The sequence below is a fragment of the Sparus aurata genome, chromosome 17 (assembly GCF_900880675.1).
Source record: "Sparus aurata chromosome 17, fSpaAur1.1, whole genome shotgun sequence".
Lineage (NCBI taxonomy): Eukaryota > Metazoa > Chordata > Actinopteri > Spariformes > Sparidae > Sparus > Sparus aurata.
The window spans coordinates 23,252,848-23,271,730 of NC_044203.1; the positions used below are offsets into that span (position 1 = coordinate 23,252,848).

The following is an 18,883-nucleotide window of genomic DNA, read 5'->3' on the forward strand; positions in this document are numbered from 1 at the left end:
AATAAACCGAAATTACCCTTTAAATCAGTAATAAACGGAGTAACGTGAACTAAGGATCATCCTGGCTCTCTCGCCGTCTCTACCACTAGAGGCAGCCTCGTGGACCTCCACATGTTTTGATTTTGGTCACAACAGGAAGCGCTTACCCTTCAACCAATCAGAGACCCGAGATTTCAGCGCACAGTTTATCGCGAGACCTCGGCTCTTCCTTTTCCCTTTTCGCTCTGAGTCCAAGATGGTAGGTGTCGCTAGTTGAAATTGCAAAATACGATAGCCTGACTATCCACGGTCATCCTCTCTATTAAAGCATCCCATGTTTTTAATGGCAATCATAAGTAGTTCTCGGCATCATTTACGCTGAAGTACTGTCATTATTTCGTGTTATTTGACCATAGAAATCGTATTAGCTTAACGTCTTTGATGGCGAACTGGTTCCGTACAGGCAGCCACTTCCAGCCCTCATGTGGGTTAGAAGCAAGCTTAGATAGTGGTTAGAATGCGGAATGTTATGTTAAAACTATAATGCACATTTCTTGAAAGGTATCACGTTTCTAAATGTAAAACTCAGCTATACGCTGAACTGTAAACTCGCTAGCTGTGTAGCTCGTGTTAGCTGTGGAGTGTCAACGTGTGAACCGGCCTGTCTTATAATTACAAGTAGAGCAGTTAAGTTGACGCAAGAGAGACAACCATTCGATTATTGTTTTAAATGCTGCTCATACTTGTGGTTTGGCAGTGGTAGACTCCAATATAAGCTGTTCAATGGAACCGAGATGTGATGGGAGTCATAGCTGTTATACAGGATGTTTTAATGTCAAATTTACAGGAGGTGCTTGTAACTATCAATTTGTTGTACTAATGTTCTTCTATGTACTTTTCAAGGGAGTAGACATCAGGCACAACAAGGACCGTAAGGTGCACAGGAAAGAACCAAAAAGCCAGGATATCTATCTGAGGCTCCTGGTTAAGGTAATTTAAAGACCCATTTGAAATGATAGCAGTAGTACAGTAATTCATCTAAACCTTGAACAGACAAATCCGTGATGACAGGCATGTTTTTACCATGACATAGTTGCATCGTGTATAATTTTCCTCCTTGTTCGCACCATGTCTGGTTCTTACAGTTGTACAGGTTCTTGGCCCGCCGCTCCAATGCTCCCTTCAACAAGGTCGTCCTGAGGAGGCTCTTCATGAGCAGAACCAACAGGCCCCCCATCTCCATCTCCCGTCTGGTAAGTCTCAGTTGTCTCTCATCCTGCCCAACACTGAGAATTTTTGCTCTTGAATAGGTGTACTGTCTTAGCCAGTTGGAATATAGAGCATTTGGCTTTCTTAGAGTGGAAAGCATTTTTGACAAAGTGCATTTATGTCAGTGCCTGTGTGATTTGGCAGTGTAAGATTTTGACAGGCTGTAGAGGTTGCACCAGTTCGATCCACTAGACCTAATAAGACTAGATTTAAAAACAGTGTCACTAATTACATCTTTTTCCATTCACTCAGTCACAGTGGGCACATGTTTAAGTGCCACAACATCCCTGGCCTCATGTGACCTTACCTTACATAAAAATGGATGTAATGAGTTGTGTGCACTGAGGTGTACAGAATTTAAAATCAGAGGAGGTCGGCGGAATCAAATGGTATCTCTGGTTATCCTGATTTGAGGTGTGGGTAGTGAGATCATTGGAACTGCTGCATCTCTGGTTGTTTTCATTAGGCTTTTCTGCTTTCTAGTGGCCATGAATTGTGTGTAGTGGAGGATAGGTCAACAAATGTAGAACATTAGTCAATGTTTATTCCCATTTGGCTCTGTTGAGCTTTATTGCCTTATGGAAATGTTGTAGGCATCATGCTATTCACCTGGGCGGCATAGTTGATCAAAATATTATGGAAATTGCAATATAGGCATGTGTAATATCCAAATCATAGGTGTAATTTTTTTTGTCAAAGGTAAAATATTACAAAAGCGTTTTGACGTACTGTGGAGTGCCCTAGCATACAGATCTTGTCCTCCAGATGTGGTAAATGTTTGTTTGATACAGATGATTGCGAAACAAATTACATTCTTAAAATCATTTGAATTTTGTATCATATTGTGGAACCCTATTCGTGTAATTCAGCCACTTACCTTGCATCATGTTTCCCATTTACCAACCAGATCTTGGTATAATACCAGTTTAATTTTGATTATGTATGACCTTTTTAAGTTGCTCAGACACATGATTATGTATTCTGAATTTCTCACTTTGCTTCCATTGCAACCAGATCCGTAAGATGAAGATGCCCGGCCGTGAGAACAGAACTGCTGTTGTTGTGGGAACCGTCACTGATGATGTCAGGATTCAGGATCTTCCCAAACTCAAGGTAACCTTTCTCCTTTTTAGAATGGCAGAATTTACCTGTTGGTGTTTCCCTTGAAGCTATAATTCAGTCCAGAAAGGATTCTCTTGCAACACTGCTGTTGGCATTCTCTGAGATGGTCCTCATCATCTTTTTGTTGTCTCACAGATCTGCGCTCTGAGAGTTACCGATGGTGCCCGCCACAGGATCCTGAAGGCAGGCGGTCAGGTGATGACCTTTGACCAGCTGGCTTTGGCTGCTCCTAAGGGACAGGGCACCGTGCTGCTGTCAGGTAACCAAACATGTAGATTTATATTCAAGTTGTATTGTGACATGATTAAGTAGATAGTTGTTCCATTGGTACTAATTTCGTATGTGGTCCCAGTCTGCTCAGCATTACTGTATATAATGCCATTGGGGATACCCATGTTAAATGATAGTCTGGGTACCTCAGAGTCATAAGATAGGTGTCTGCAGGGATGAGCGATGAACAGTTGTTTGAGAACTGTTCTTACTACACATGATTTTATTTAAATTATACATTGGCAGGTTTTAGTTGCTTTAACAAGGCTACCACATGGTAATGCACACCAGACTATGTTGCTCAGTGGTGTAGATTTTTGCTCTTGTAAGAGAATTTGGTGTGTTGTAAAGCCATAGATAAGAATGCTGTTTGAGTAAGAAAAAGCAGATTTGATGTGTAGTCTGGGCCTGATTGTTTATCAGTAGATATTCAAATGTTTCTGTCATCATGTGTAAGCTCTGCTAACCTCACTTGTTTCTATTTGTTGAGCGCTAATAATTTGTCAGACCCAAATGCGTCTATGGTAATGCTTTTGTGACAGGGTTCTATGTAAAGTTTAAAAATATAAAGTCTAAATACCGGCATCAAGTATTTGAGCTTGGTAGTTTATCAAAGAAATGTTTTGATGGTTTTCAGTGAATGAATCCCCCATCATTGTGAGGAATTGGTGTCCAGTGTCTGCTGTATCAGGCAGTCTTTGAGCCATTGTATTGTCAACTATCAGTACAATGGTTCAGTTATATTCTTTACAGTCTGTTGTTGGTCTCATGAAATGATATGAGCAAAGTGGTCATATTGCAATTACACATTTAAAAAAGACAGGTAAATTAAAAATCACAAAGGAAAGTGCTTGTTAAAAAATACTACTTTTCTCTTAAGTATTACTCTAAAATTACTTAATCAGAACTAGAATTAAAGGAAATATTGTCAGTCATCTAGCCACTCTTGGGTATTAAGTGTCATTTGAGCCAAAATACAACTCTTTAATCCTTGGATTTATATTTCACATTGTGAAATGTTGACATTAATATATGAATTGGGAGAAAGGGAAAAAAAAACCTAATATAGCATTTTGAAGTGCTTTTAACCTGTAACATTTTTTTCCCACCTTCATCCAGGACCCCGCAAAGGCAGACAGGTGTACAGGCACTTTGGAAAAGCCCCTGGAACTCCTCACAGCCACACCAAGTATGTAAACGGTTGATGTGTAAAACTAGCCTTTTATTAATCTTTTCACCGCAACAAGGCAAAGATGTTGTTCTGGAAATTACAGTTGAAAAGGCATGTGTTTGTCCTCACATTTGGCCCCTGTGGTTTCTGCTACATGCACTCTATCGTGCATTGTCTGCATTTCCCTTGATCTTGCACCTTCCTCCTTTTTCCCTCAATTCCTCGCCCTCTATCTCCTCTTTACCTTGTTCCCTTCGTCTCCCTTGTGAAGGAAAATAGATGTTTAGTTGCCAAGTTTGTCCGGTCAGTGTGATCATTTACAGCATTTGGTTGGCTGAATTGTCTGTTATAGGTAGTAGCCAAATGCATTGTTCAAGTGTACCAGGAACGTGGCACTGTTAGTCCTATTGTTGGGAAAGACCCTGTTAGCAGGATCTTTTTGTTAAATTCTGGCACTTCACCAAAACACATTTATCTTTAAGTGTTGATCTTAGTTTGTTGAGCTCTGTCATACATAGTTACAGTGTGGTTTGTGGATGTAGATGCAGATAACGTGTCTTCTCATAGCTGACACTTAAAATTCTCTCAGTAGGAAAAGTACAGGTGTTTAACATTAATGACTTCAAGCTGTGACAGTGACCCAGAAAGCCCAATACTAGTGCCTTGAGATTGAAGCAGCTAAATGGATGTCAGCCATTGATTTGATCATTTACAACTGTGCTTTTCCTACTGTAACATGTCATATCTTTTTTAGTGTTTTCAGCAAATGAACTCCACAATCACACTTGTTTAATATGACAGTCATGATTTCAAGAGGGTCCAAACACCTCATTGTCAACATTTTCAGTCAAAATCTTCATAGTACCATACCAGAGTTGTTGCTTGCTTTGAAAACAAAGCTCTTAAGCTGCAATTGTATGAGCAATTTACAAACAATGCGTCTTCAGAACATAAACACTTGATGAGTAATCGTCACTCAAGAGGGAGAGATGTTTTGTTTTTAACCATGACCAATTTTGGTAATGAGGGCTCAGGTAGAGAGAATGAATAAAGCTTCAAGTATTTGTCGATAGTTGTGTGAATGTTTGTGGTGCCATCATCTTTTTACTAAATGACTCTTTCTCTTCTAGGCCCTACATCCGCTCCAAGGGCAGGAAGTTCGAGAGGGCTCGTGGTCGCAGAGCCAGCCGTGGCTACAAGAACTAGTGTCTGTTTTGTTTTCCATACAATCTGATACGAATAAAAGATCGACTGTACAAAATGAGTTGTTTTTGTGTTTTATTGGACTGTTGAAAATGCCTCTGTCTGACATTCATATAACTGTATCAGCTGGTTGACGTCACAGTAGAGGAAATGGGATATAGTAAAAATAAATGTGCAAATCATTCCCTGTTTATTATCCTTTATTTCCATTGCTAGCCCTCTGGGGCCAACATTTATATCACGTCACCAATCTTTTGATCATTATTGACATGAGTTGGCCTGGAGAAAAAGTGACTTGGCCAGGAAGTGCTGCTCTGTCAATGATTGGAGAATGTCGGTGGGTGTTGCAATGTTTTCCTTATCGCCATTGGATTTCCTCTCCGCCGCTCAAAGCTGCTGCTACTGCGTCTCCAGGCACTTCCTGCACCGAGCCACAGTTTTCAAGGCAAGCAAGCGACTGTCTGTCGTCGTGAGAGGGGGGACAAGATGAGGTAAATATTTCGCTGTTTCAATGTTTTGATGAATTATATTCAAACTTGGCTCTTGCTGATGTGATGCCGGCGAAAATATCACGCTTAAAAGTTGGGAATTTTCGGGTTATCTGGCTTGATAGACCAGATCGTATCGCCTATTAGCTAACGTTGTCATCTCCCGTTTACTGCGCTAACTTGGTACCTCATCCAGCCAATCAATTCGTGAGTCAAATGGGATTTTTCAGTTTACCCAAACTGATGCCTGAATGGTTTTCAAAAGAATGAAGTTATAGTAGTGTTGAAAGTTAGCTTGAACTTGGTCTACGTTAAGTAGAAAACTGCTAGCCAATGCTAACTGACAACGCTGTGTTGCGCCTGTCTGGCAGCAGTTTACAGTAGCTACAGTATTCATAACATTAGCTTGCGTTTGCTATCCTTGTTTTACTGTTAGGTTTGGTTCCCTGTGTTAAACTATAACAGCTTCCTGCGTCTAGATAAGAATTTAAAAGACTGCAACATTTATGAAACTGTCTGTTCATCTCGTAACTTGAGCTAAAACTGGAGTTAGGTTAAGTGTCTCAGCTGGCTAACAGCCTGTCAACCTGCTAGCTAACATTAGGTGGATGACATCGGTAAAGTTTAACGGTCAAACGTAGCTTTTACTTTACATCGTCAGGGTTGTTAGAAAAGCTGTTGACGATTATGTTAAGTGTGTTAGCCGCGGCCCTGAGTAACTATGGGAATGCTTTAGAGTTCAAAGTATAAGCTAGCACCAAAATACCCTGAAATCACTCAACAGCAGCCTCATTGTGTGGGGAGACAAAATTAGCCCGCTGACATTATTTGTGGGTGTCCCCGCCCTGCATTTCAAGGACGTAAGGTGCAACAATGGGCATCAGTGTGGTCTTTTTTTGCGTGTTTTTGATCCAGGCATGACATCAGCCAAGTATTGATTTTGTCTGTACCGCAGATTATATAATGTTTCCTGCCTGTTATCACACTTGACAGAAAGATATGAGCAGTTCCACGGTGATAGTCCAATAATTGTACTTTGCCGAGCTAAAGTTTGATAAACTTGATTCTTGGCTTTAACATTACGGATTAGCTATATCCATGAAAATTAGATGATGATGATGTTGATAATAACAATAAAATAAACTTAATATGAGCCATATTAAATACAGGGAGACCTTTTTAGAAGATATTAAACTAGTCAAAATAATTTTCCATGAGACACTCTGCTTCTCCTTACACACCTATTTCTCGATTGGGAGATTTTGTACTAATCCGTATTGCAAAACCTCTATAATCTAGTACCATTCAAGTCAGCAATTAGCAAAATCTCAATCCTAGACTAATTGTGAAAGAGAGAATGTTTCCACAAATCCTGTGTAGAAAATGGGCCTGAACATTTAAGTGTGGTCAATCTCATGCAACCTTTCGTCCAAAATAATGTGACTTCTCAGCAAGGCCGTTGAGGATGTGAGACTGTGAGTCATTCTGTGCAAAGACGTACCTAAGGTCAAGGGGCTCAATGGATCTTGTATTGCTTCACCCTTTAACTGTAATCTCTTCCTCTTATCGTGACAGCTTGCCTCTGTACGCTAAATGTGATACAGAAATATTCACCTTTGCACAGTGAAACCTCAGCTGAATTTGAAGTATAATTCATTCAATTCATTTAGTTTATCACACTTTGTTCTTTATGTCAAATTGTTACCCATCTGCCCTGAAAGTGCCTTAAAGTAAATGTTAAACTTCTGCTATAGTTTTGTCCACATCTGCAATTTATTGTTTTCCTCCTCGCCTCCATTGTCCTCTTTCAGGAACGGAGATCTTCGGGAGGGAACGTGAGGTTTGACTAAAGGACATTACCATGACATAAACTTAAGGACCGTCCTGGAACTGTCTCCTTGTTTGTCTTTTGTTTTGTTCCTGTTTTCTTTTTATTTGTTTTGTTGTCTGGTCTCCACCTGTCTTACCTGGTGTTCACCTTGTTCTTGCGGAGAACAGATAATGAAGTAAATGCTTGAGTATTTCTTTGGATGAAACTCTAATGTATCACACTACTGTCTAGAGGTCTGGCCTTGTCACGCCCATCATCTGCCTCGCGTATATCGCAGAGATTGAAGATAGCAATAGAGGTATCAAAGGTCTTTTCAAAAGCCTGCACTTATCATATCTTTGTGGCATTAATTACATTTTGGCCAGCACTTCTAACAGCATACGCTACAGAGATCTTTACTTGTATATTAATTTAATTTAATTGTTGTAGCCTCCTTGTCTCTGAACAAGGTGTGTTTGTCTTATTCATTCTTAATTTTTTTCAAAGCAATGAAAATTCAGTTTTGTCATTTGTGTAATTATTTAAAGATTTATTGTTAAGGTGTAGTAGCTGCTCAGCTGCCTTATGTTTTTATCACAATAGGCGGATTTATGTTGTAATGTAAAGTTTTTTGTTTTTTTTTACTTTTGCAATCTTTGTGAAGAAAACTTTTGTCTAATCGTCTGATCTCGTAGTGGAAAATCCTGTTGTCGTTGAATATGTTGAAGTGTTGCTTTTCCACTGGCAGTTAACTGTAGAAGCTGAGGGCTCTTCAGATCAAACTGTGATGGGAGCTTTCTAACTGTGACACAAAGACTGGTAATAGTTCCAATCTTCACTGGATGAATACTCTAAACAGAAGAACCTTTAAACTGGAAGAATTTAGTTTTACTTTTCAAATGAAGACATACACCAGAAACTCAGAATTGATTTTTTTGGGTGAGTTTAATTCTGAATTGAAGCACTGAAGAGGGACCATGATTTTGAGGAGATTTCAGGGATGAAGTTCTCAGACTGACTTTAAGAAACATTTTTGAATTTCCCTGCAAATCCTGCTGTGGTGGAATTTTCTGCCAAATTTCCCTCTTCAAGCGTCCAGCAGTAAAAAAAAACAAACACTTGTTAGACAGACTTTTTCCTGACAAACTGTGTCCGCTTCAGCATTGAGGATGCGATCTCCAGAGCCTTCTTCACCTTCCACGGCAGAAGCCCTTCTTCACGGCCAGTTTGCCAGCTGGGGAACCGGCAGCAACAGCAACAATAACAGCTGCCCCAACAGCCCTGGTGGTCCAGGGGGACTCTCCCCTGCTGCCTCCCCCACTCCGGCTCCGGCCTCTAACTATGCCTTGACCCTCACCCACACTCACATACATATCCAACGTCTGTCACCACGGCCAGGGAAGGAAGCCCGTCTCCTGTTGCCTTTATCTGAGCTAGTGGGGTGCAGCTGCCCTCGTGCCCCCGCGCCCCCTCTCCTGGTGCTGTACTGGTATCCGCCAGGCAAACGACGGAAAGGGGTGTCCCGGCGCAGGCAGGTGAGGGCCTACCTGGCGGAAAGCAGGGCTGAAGCTGAGAGGTGGTCGGCTGCCGTGCAGTGTCTTCTCAGAGATGTGACCGTCACTGCTGACACGGGTGAGTGTGTCTCACTAGAGGCTGGCTTGTCCATGATGAGTGCTTGTTGTAAGATGGTTTTACATGCAAATATATGTTCTTGGCAATGATCCTCAGGTACTTGTGACTAAGATATGTATCAGATGTGGCATATCTTGTATAAAAGGATATCTGTGCATCTAAACTTACTGGGAATTTAATAATTATGAATTAGGAGTCAACATATATTTGCCATCAAGTGCCAGTATACAATATGATTAACTTCAAGAATATATTCCAAAATATAATGAATGTTGATTCTGATAGTACATTGGTCATATATAATTATTGAAATGTTAAAATTATGCCTATACTTAAAACATATTTTGCATATATTAACAGATGATATATTTCTGGTAAATATATGGTAATAGTTGTTTTTTTTTTCTTTTTTTACAATATATGAAATACAGCAATAATCTGTATATTTTTCAGTGTAGAATATATCATATGATATATTCAATAAGACATTCAGAACATTTCATTATTACCTCTTTATTTCAATGCATGTGGAAATGACAGTAATAAGTCTGTCTGCTCATAATATCAGTGTAATTATACAGCAAAGGTATTGTCAGAACTGACATCTATAATGAACAAACACCAAGATTAGAATACATTAGAACTACATATAGGGAAAATATATTTTCTGTAACATAAAGGTTATTTTCTACCTTTCTAACAGCCACCTGTTTCAGTTTCATTGGTATTAGTTATTTACTTATGATTAAAGGTCTTCTTCTATGCACTGGACCTCATGTTTGTTGGTGTTGCTTCATTTTGTTTTGTTATATAGATTATAATAACCTCTTTTTCATTTTATCCAGCTGTGGTGGTAATGTTTTGACTGTAGTAGTCCAGCACTCCTGAATGAATGTAGAGGAAACACTGCTTTTCTTAAGGAGCCCTGGGCATTGATATAGTATTGAGTTTAAGTGCATGGTTATATCAAAGAGCGCTATGGTTAGTTTAGAGCAGGTAATGGTGTTGTTTACTTTGCCTGACCTTTAAGGTTGTCCATGTGAATAAGAGCTGAATTCCTGTCCTTTACTACATGAAACTGCACAATGTTGCCTAACATTGCTTTGATTTATGCCTCCTTTGTAAATGAGGCTATACTTAGCTTCATGTCACAGTGACCACAGACCGTTGTGTATGTACAGCACACACATTTTGTCACAGACTTCACAGTTGGTACCAAGAGCGGTGTAGCACAAAATAAAGAGGGATTAGCACTAATACACCCTAAGAGACTCTGCGATTTATTATTCAGAGTATGTAGTTTGGATTTTAGTTTGTTTGTTTGTTTCACATAAGTACATCTTATTCTAGACTTATTTTATCTAATACTTCTTTGTTTTGTTTTTTTGTCCTTATCTGTCCTGCACATGCGGTCTGCATCATTCACTGTCAAATGTGGAGACAAAGAGGGTGGGGCTGCTACACCCCTTCCTATGCGCTGTATACCCCAGCTTCAATTATCAAGCAGATAGCAAGGCTCCGCTCAGTGTTTACTTTGACTACTGTGTGTGTGTTTACCTTTTTCTCACCATTACCTCATACACTTCCCCAGCGTCTCACATATCTTCCTTTTGCCTTCCTTTTCTGTCATCTTAATCCTTTACCTTCAAATGTCTTTAATCTCTCCGTCTTTTTGTTTTCCTCAGTCTTCACCTACCCTCTCACCGTCTCCTTCTCCCAACAGTGATAGAACTTTCATTCATTTTTAATTTTCCCCAGTCAGTTTGTCTAGTCTGCTGCTGCTTCATTCACGCTCTTCTGCAGTTTACCCTGTTTTTCTCGTTCATTCTCATTCTTCATTCCTGTGTCTCTGTCAGAGTTTGCTTTCCTTATCACTTCATTTTTTAATGACTTTGTTCTGTGAATGCCTGTGCTTATTGGCCTTATAGCTGTGGTCATTTGGGTTTCCTGTTGATTTGCTTTACTGCAGTTTGTTGCATAATCCAGGATTATTTGAGAGTGCAGTTGTTTCTTCTCCTTCCCTGCACCACTGACATCCATGTACATCATACTAAATCGTTTGTTTTTCAGAAACTTTTGAATTATTCAAAGCTTCACACCTGGGTTGAGGGAACGGTGAGAGAGAGGAGAGTGTCTCAGTTTTCTTGCCTCTCTAACTCAGCTGGACGGATAATACTTAATTTGCCTCTGTACACAGCTGTTTGGTTTGTTTAATTCCTATACTCTGAATGTTAAATGTGTCCTTTACCATGTAGTTGAATATAAATGATTACCAGACACACTCTCGAGTGACAACTTTGTGCAGTGTGAAGTAGATCCTGTGAGGTGAAATAAAAGAGGCTCAAATGCTTGAATGCACTCAAAGTCCGGGGTTGGGCAACACTGTGTAATGACAGCTCCCCGTTGGCGTGCTTCGAACGCAGTGAACCTCTAGTTCCTTTCTTTGTTCTGAACAAAAAACTGTCAGTATTAACTTATTTATGCTCTGCCTTCTTTTTCAAACAGAATTTTCAAGAAGTCTGCTACCTCGTCCCAGGCGACTACTGTTATTGGTCAATCCCTTCAGTGGGAGAGGCCAGGCAATGCAGTGGTGTCAGACCCACATCCTGCCAATGATCAGAGAGGCCAACATCAGCTACAACCTTATACAGACAGGTAACTCACCAAAGCAAGATTAGATAGAAAAAACACTGACAAGCCTGATTCCCAAAAAGTTGGGATGCCATTTAAAACTTAAATAAAAACATAATTCAGTCATTTGCAACAAACTGTGTTTACGGACAACAGTTTTGCGAAGCATTCTTGAGCCTGTGTACTAAAGTCCTCCTGTGTTTCACACCAACACCAAGAGAGCATTTCAAGGATGCCTTTCATACACGGTCATGATACTATCACATACCAATGAACCTGTTCCATGTTCCAAACGAGTGCTTTTTGAGCATTCCCAGTAATTTGTTGACTCTGTCTCAACTTATTTGAAACATGTTGCTTTGTCACATCAAATTCAGAATAAGGGTGTTTACAAAAATCATTGAGGTTGATGTGGTAAAAAATGTAATATATTGTGTTTGTGCTGTGGTTAATTGAGTGTAAATGCACAGTAATATTAGCTAATTATCAGATTCTGCTTTATTAAAGGGTTTACACAGTGTCCCAACTTTTTTTTAAAATTGGGGTTGTACATAAAACATACACATCTAACAAGTGCTGATTTAATTCATCTGTTTTAGAGCGTCAGAACCATGCCAGAGAGCTTATCAGAGAGCTATTACTCCCAGAGTGGGACGGCATCATCATTGTTTCTGGAGATGGCCTGCTGCATGAGGTGGGTAATGCAGGGTAATGTTAAGAGGAAAATAAATAACATTATATGAAATTTTTTTGTGTCACGTACATGTACAGCTTTACGTGTGTCCATCAATATGATTTTCTGAATTATTTTTTTCCCTGTAGGTAATTAATGGGCTGATGGAGCGCCCTGACTGGGAACAAGCAATAAAAACACCTGTCGGCATTCTGCCCTGTGGCTCTGGGAATGCACTGGCTGGCTCCATCAACCATAATGCAGGGTAAGAGTTTCTCATTCATGTCTGTGAAGGTGAGAGTTGTGTGCCCTTTGCACAAGTCTGAAGGTTAGAAACTTTGGAACAAGGAAATCACTCAGCAAAAAGTCAAATAATCAAAGTCTATAATTAGTTAATATCATACCTCTTATCTAAATTGTGTCCTTATCTTAGACTCTGTCTGCAGATAATCAGTCGGTCATAGGTTGCTGTTCACCGCTTGACATTTATAAATATATTATGAGCTCAACATGATGAGACTCTGCCCCATGTCAAACTCTCTCATATCATACATTTTACAATCCATCTTGATAAACACTTTGTTGTACTAAAACGTTGACTGCTGGCATAAATAGACATTCAATGATTATGGATGTAATGTATTTGGATGATTTATCCAGCTTTTATTACAGATTTATGTAGTTCAAAACACCTTGTTGTCTTTAAACAAAAGAACACCATGTTGCTTTTCAACACCTGGTTATCTGCATAGAGATATCTCTGCATGATGGAAGGAGTCTGTATTGACCTGTTGTCTGAACCGTTCTTATCTTTACTGACATGAGGTGTTCTTGTCCTCTTCTTCTTTTTTTTTTTTTTTTTTAAATCTTCCTTAGGTATGACATGTGCCTTCGGGAGCCCCTCCTTTTGAACTGCTGCTTTTTGCTTTGTCGAGGCGGTGTCAGACCCATGGATGTTGTCTCTGTGACGACGAGCCCTCCTCCATCCAACAACAATCGTACTGCAGCACCCAGGAGACTGTTTTCTTTCCTTTCTGTTGCCTGGGGCTTTGTGTCCGATGTGGATATAGAGAGTGAGAGGTGGGTGTGCGATTGCTTATACTGTAAGAAACATCCACTGTCTTTGTTAGACTAAGCATTTTTCTACTTCTCACACAATGTTACTGAAAGATACTTGAAATCTGTCCTTATTCCAGGTATCGTGGCCTGGGCTCTGCTCGCTTCACCCTAGGCACCCTGGTGCGGATAGCTTCTCTTCGATCCTACAAGGGTCGTCTGTCCTACCTGCCTCCCTCCATTTGCACCGCATCACCAGATGCCACACCTCCTCCACCAAGGAGACCCCTCTCCCGCAGTATCACAGAAGGCCTGGAGGGCTTCTGCCGAACGCCCATCCATCGCACCTGCTCTGACATGGGCATCAGCGAACAGAGGAGCCTGCGCAGGGGCGAGGGAGAGAGGGAAAAAGAGGAGAGGCAGAAAGAAAGGGAGAGGAGAAGGGAGAGGGCAAGGGGAGGAGGAACCGGCGTGGTGAGGGCAAGCAGCTTGGCGGAGGACAGAGAGAGGGAGGTGGAGATGGAAGCAGAAGCGGAGAGGTCGGGGACGAATTCAGAATCAAATGAAAGGGATGAATGCAGTAGGGGAAGGGTGGAAAGGTTGGAGGGTATCAAAGATGAAAGGGAAGATGAGGGAAGAGTGGAACAAGACTCCAGTGAGATGGAGGATGAGGACAGGGGGAAGGATGGGGAAGGTAGTGGTGCTTCTGTTGAGGGGGAGAGAGCATTTCATGCAGGAGAGCTGGGCAAGAAGTGTGGGGTCGACATGGGGCGAGAGGTAGATGAAGAGCCAGAGAGTGGTTTCACTTACCAAGATAGCCTTAAGGAAGCCAGACAGACACTTAGAAAGAATTCAGCCCCGTCGAGTCAGATAGCCGACGCTCTCTTCAACCAGCCACTCAGTCAGGAGGGCGACACAGACTCTAGCTCTGCATATGGAGTCGAGGACATGGATCTGAATGGAACCTTCTACCAGAAAGAACCTTACCCACTGGAAGTTGCTCGTGAACGAGCTCTCACCATCTCATCTCCGTTTCGTCACTCTCCCTTCTCGTCTTATAAGCCCAAGACCTTGGACCAAAACCAGAACGCCTCCCGCCCGAGGCCCCTCTCCCTCCTCCAGCACTCCCACTCAAACTCTCTCCCCCCTAAACTCCCCTCCCTCTCCTTATCTCTTTCTCCCACACCACCATCTTCACCTTCATGTGCCTCCCCACACTCCTCATCCTACCTCGTACCCCGTCCGAACACCCCAAATTCCACCTCGCCCTCGCCGTCTATACGCACACCGTCCTCATCTTTTAACTTTGACATTGCAGAGCCAGCAGGACCCCAAAAGAACCGTCCGTTCTCACTGCCTTTAAATGTCCCTAAGGATGACTTGTTACCCCCCCTGGACCAGCCCCTTCCCACCAGAGACTGGGTCACCATCGAAGGAGACTTTGTCCTGGTCCTGGCCCTTTATCAGACCCACCTCGGGGCTGATCTTCATGCTGCACCCCAGGCCAGGTTTGACGATGGGCTGATCCACCTGACCTTTGTGCGGGCGGGGATCTCCAGAGCCACGCTGCTGAGACTGTTCTTTGCCATGGAAAGAGGAACCCACCACTCCGTCAGCTCACCGTATGTGAGCCATGTAACCTGCAGGGCCTTTAGGCTGCAGCCTCTGTCTACACGGGGCACGCTCACTGTGGATGGAGAACTGGTGCCCTATGGGCCACTGCAAGCGCAGGTCAGAAATGGGGAAAGGGCACTTGATAGTGGCTATACTAATTATGAAGTGTTTTAATCTGAGTTCAGTGAGTGTACGTGGTTAGATAAGGTTTGACACGGAAGACAGGGCTTTGGAGTCCCTCTAGATCCACACATACACAAACCACATGCTCATGCAAGGATGATATGTTTTGCAGGGGTGTGATAGATGATAGTCAATCAAAACAAATATAAAATACAAAAGATTGTTAAATTCCCTGGACATTGTACTATTGTAATATATCGGCACATCTAATTCATGTCAGAAAAGACTTGATTGTGCAGAATTATGTGAAATGTTTTGGATTCTGTTTGGCACTATGATGACAGAGATAGCAAAAAAGCAGTTACTAAATAAACATATGATTATTGATTGATTGTTAATCATTCACATAGTTGACATAACACATGATAATTTTGTCCAGCTATCAGAGAGGTGTCTTTGACTGATGTACTGTAAACCTCTTCAGTACAAAGCATTAATGTTGTGGGATTATGTTGATGAGTTACTGTGAGATTTATCACTGTTAATATATGTTTTCTCTCTATATTACACAGGTTCATCCTTCCCTGGCTCGTCTCATCGTTGGCGACTCTGGAGTGAAGATTACCAGATTCTAATCAGGGATTGGTTGAGTTGATTGACAGATAACAGCACTCTACTGAATTATATAATCTCTGTTGTCATCTATACTCTGAGGGTGGGGGGTATCTGAAAGACTTAAAATAGCCTGGATTGCAGAAACTGCTATTCTGGGGTTTAATGAAAGGGATAACCCACCGAGCCACGCATCATTGGAGCACATCTGCAGGGATTAATAGCAAATTTGAAAATGGATGAAAAATGCGCCTCATTGCACAGCTGTTGGATTACGCTCCGCGTACCCTGAGAAGCATGAAAACTGCACAGCTTGGGATAATAAGAGGGAAGAACAATCGAATGTTTATGGGATTTTTTTGTGCAGATAGTGCATGTGTTGGATGTATACATAGTATGCATGCAGAGAAGTACTACCTGATTGTTGCCTTTTAATGAGATGGAAAGAAATCGGATACCTTCAGAGAAAGTTGCTCTTAAACATAAAATGCTATAAAAACACATTGAGATTCACTTGGGCCAACACCCCAGATTGAATTGGTCCAAACCCTTTACCCTAAACCCCTCCCCAACATCTAAATGTTTGAATATAAATACGTCCGTTCCTAAAAGGGATGCCTTATTTGACACTGGACAGTAGAGTTGTACCTTTACCCTTTTCATACTTATATAAGAAACCCAAATCCTCGTAATCTCTAGCCTCCTATCAGAGAGTCCGTCCACTACTTGAGTACAACCTACTGGTAAACCCACCAGCCTACTGTTATCTTTGAGCACGCTTCTCTCCCTTGTCTAATGACAATTTTGTTCCTGCAAGTGACTCAATGTAGAGCAGCGAGATCAAGCTTGTTAGGGTCATTACACTAGTAGGAGCTATTGAACCGTTGAACGGTGACCATAACTGACATTTTTACATAATCTGCCTGTTTTTCTTAGCCAGTGGATGCACGATGATGATGTCAATGATATCAGCCTTTGCAACATATTGGAACATAAAAAATTCTGAACAAAGCAAGCTTCTTTGTCAGTGGTTTTAGACTGTTCACTTTCAAGAAATGTACCAGAATCACACACATTAGCCCTCAGCACTATTTTATATCTATACTACATCACTGTCTCTGAGTAATCATCTTCGGAAGCGTGGAGGACATTACTTGCCTCTGTTAGGTAGTAATGAGTGCATTGATTTTGCACAATGACTCGAGTTGAAGCAGCACAGAAAATCACAACACTAGAAATCATTTTAACTTTTAGAAACATCTAACGCAGAATCAGATTCAGTGTTTTGTTCTAGAAATGGATGCACTGTATTAATAGCCTAGTCCAGATACTATAATAATGGATCACATTACATTCCTAGCTGAAATGTATTTAATGTCTTCAATAAAAGTTGAACACGCATAGCTTTATGAAGGTAGGATAAAATCATTTAGACCCTTTCAAATACTGCTGTGGAGAGATCAGGGCACAATATTAAAATCCAGCAGCTCTGTGTTGTCACATCAGACTCATTTTGATCAAGAGATAAATCAGAAGTTATGAGGAGAGAAATTATCCAGCAGCATAGCCAATCTATTGAAGTAAGTGATAAAGAATAACTTCAGAATTTAAGCCCAAATGATGATAGTAGCAGACCTTGGAGCCCTACTAAGAAATGTGTTTTATGAATTAATATTTTTGAAATGTTATAATAAAACCTGCTGATATACTCTGGACAAAACGATAAATCATTAGCATGTGCAGTGTATCAATCAGCAAGATCGTGTGCCAACTGCTTGGGTCATCATCAACATATTGTATCTCTTGGTCATGCCTGGACAAATTAATGCCTTTGTATGATAAGCCTGTAAATTCTGGCTGTTGATCATGAACTGTTCAAACCTGACTGCAGAAAATGGAGTAAAACTCTTTGCTCATGAGGCTGTTATTTTTCTTCTTTCTTCTTTTTCTTTTTTGTTTGTTTACCCTTTCAGTGCACAATGTAGCTAGTCTACCATGATTACACTGTGCTTACCCACAGCTACAGAATGTGAATACAACATGTCGAGTCTAGGCTTGCAATATCACCAAATAGAAGACTCTATACACACTCTGAGATATTTCTCTCTTTCTCTCGATGTTCAGGAGACTAGTTATAATAGTTTAGCTTCCTAAACATGGCGCCATGGTGTTATAAACCAATCTGATATGACAATGTCGGGGTGTAAACCCTCAGTTGATAATGCCATTAAGACGTCTGTTGTGGACTGCCTGTAATGAATTTGTAATTATTACTAAAATGATGAACATATACACATATACAATGCACACTTAATAGTTGTATATGGTTTTGAATAAATGTAACTTGAAAAGTTCTGTCTGGAGCAGATCTACTGTACTTTTGTCAAATCAATGTGCCATTAATATTTATGATATACAGTCAGAGGAGCTCATATGTTATCTAGAGAGGGAAGCTGTCTCTATCAGTAACATTCTTTTGATATCTTATGGCATTGTTAAAAGTACAGCCCACAAATCAAAACATAGCCTGTCTCCGCTCCTCTCAGTCACAGTATACCAACAAACAGGAGATGACCATAAAACAGTTTCATTACTCCAGTAGATTGGTCCTCCAGGCTTTTCCTTCTTCTCCAATGAAGTTCTACACTGTCAGTTTTGTAGATTATTGACTTTTCCTTGTTTATTTTGTAATACACATATGTTTTTGGGCATAGTCCCCTGAGAAGTAAATATATTGTTAGGTCCCATTGCCCCAGAGGAAATTAAAGCCCTGATCAAGGGAAGGCAGGTAACTCAGTACAACAACCAGTCACATTGTGGTGAGATTTAGGAAGTAAATAATTTTAAAGGTCTCACTGTTCTTTTGAAACTTTGTATTTCCAATCTTTGAAATATCTTACCTTTTTAAAAAAACAACAAAAAAAAAACATTTCAATTTTTATATTTAGGATACAAATTCTAATTTAATAGAAAAAAATAAATGTCTATATTTTTATTAATATATTCTCCTAGATCCCCTTGAGAAGCTCGTGTCCAGCTACCTGACAACATTGTATTGTCATTTATTTTAAATAATGTAGAAAGGTTTGTGAATAGTCAAGTTAATACGAAATGAATAAAATCCCATACAGCAACATATCAATGTTTAACAACATACTTGTAATCGAAGTTAGATCTTACAGACTTTTGTGCATTTATGTCCTATATTTGCCTTCATAAATATAATTGAC

At 40.5% G+C, this 18,883-nt stretch overlaps 2 protein-coding genes across 2 annotated transcripts; both read left to right on the top strand.

The window, feature by feature from the left end:
• Nucleotides 1-50: 50 nt before the first annotated feature.
• On the top strand, nt 51-5,072 carry rpl18 (ribosomal protein L18). The gene is made up of 7 exons (XM_030395085.1): nt 51-238; nt 883-969; nt 1,125-1,232; nt 2,263-2,361; nt 2,506-2,629; nt 3,760-3,829; nt 4,942-5,072. The coding sequence occupies exons 1-7, from the start codon at nt 236-238 to the stop codon at nt 5,015-5,017; spliced, it is 567 nt and encodes a 188-aa protein (XP_030250945.1). The 5' UTR covers nt 51-235; the 3' UTR covers nt 5,018-5,072.
• Nucleotides 5,073-5,370: 298 nt separating this feature from the next.
• On the top strand, nt 5,371-17,572 carry sphk2 (sphingosine kinase 2). Its single transcript, XM_030393854.1, has 8 exons — nt 5,371-5,505; nt 7,314-8,944; nt 11,450-11,599; nt 12,175-12,269; nt 12,398-12,513; nt 13,125-13,328; nt 13,445-15,035; nt 15,614-17,572. The coding sequence occupies exons 2-8, from the start codon at nt 8,482-8,484 to the stop codon at nt 15,674-15,676; spliced, it is 2,682 nt and encodes an 893-aa protein (XP_030249714.1). The 5' UTR covers nt 5,371-5,505; nt 7,314-8,481; the 3' UTR covers nt 15,677-17,572.
• The last annotated feature ends 1,311 nt before the right edge of the window (nt 17,573-18,883 follow it).

What these genes read in the sequence shown, in the direction of transcription:
- rpl18 (XM_030395085.1), top strand. An exon ending in AGGATCTTCCCAAACTCAAG is followed by an intron (nt 2,362 to 2,505) that starts GTAACCTTTCTC and finishes GTTGTCTCACAG; the next exon opens with ATCTGCGCTCTGAGAGTTAC. An exon ending in ACTCCTCACAGCCACACCAA is followed by an intron (nt 3,830 to 4,941) that starts GTATGTAAACGG and finishes TTTCTCTTCTAG; the next exon opens with GCCCTACATCCGCTCCAAGG.
- sphk2 (XM_030393854.1), top strand. Translation starts at nt 8,482, where the DNA reads ATGCGATCTCCAGAGCCTTCTTCACCTTCCACGGCAGAAGCCCTTCTT. An exon ending in GAGATGGCCTGCTGCATGAG is followed by an intron (nt 12,270 to 12,397) that starts GTGGGTAATGCA and finishes TTTTCCCTGTAG; the next exon opens with GTAATTAATGGGCTGATGGA. An exon ending in ATGGGCCACTGCAAGCGCAG is followed by an intron (nt 15,036 to 15,613) that starts GTCAGAAATGGG and finishes TATATTACACAG; the next exon opens with GTTCATCCTTCCCTGGCTCG.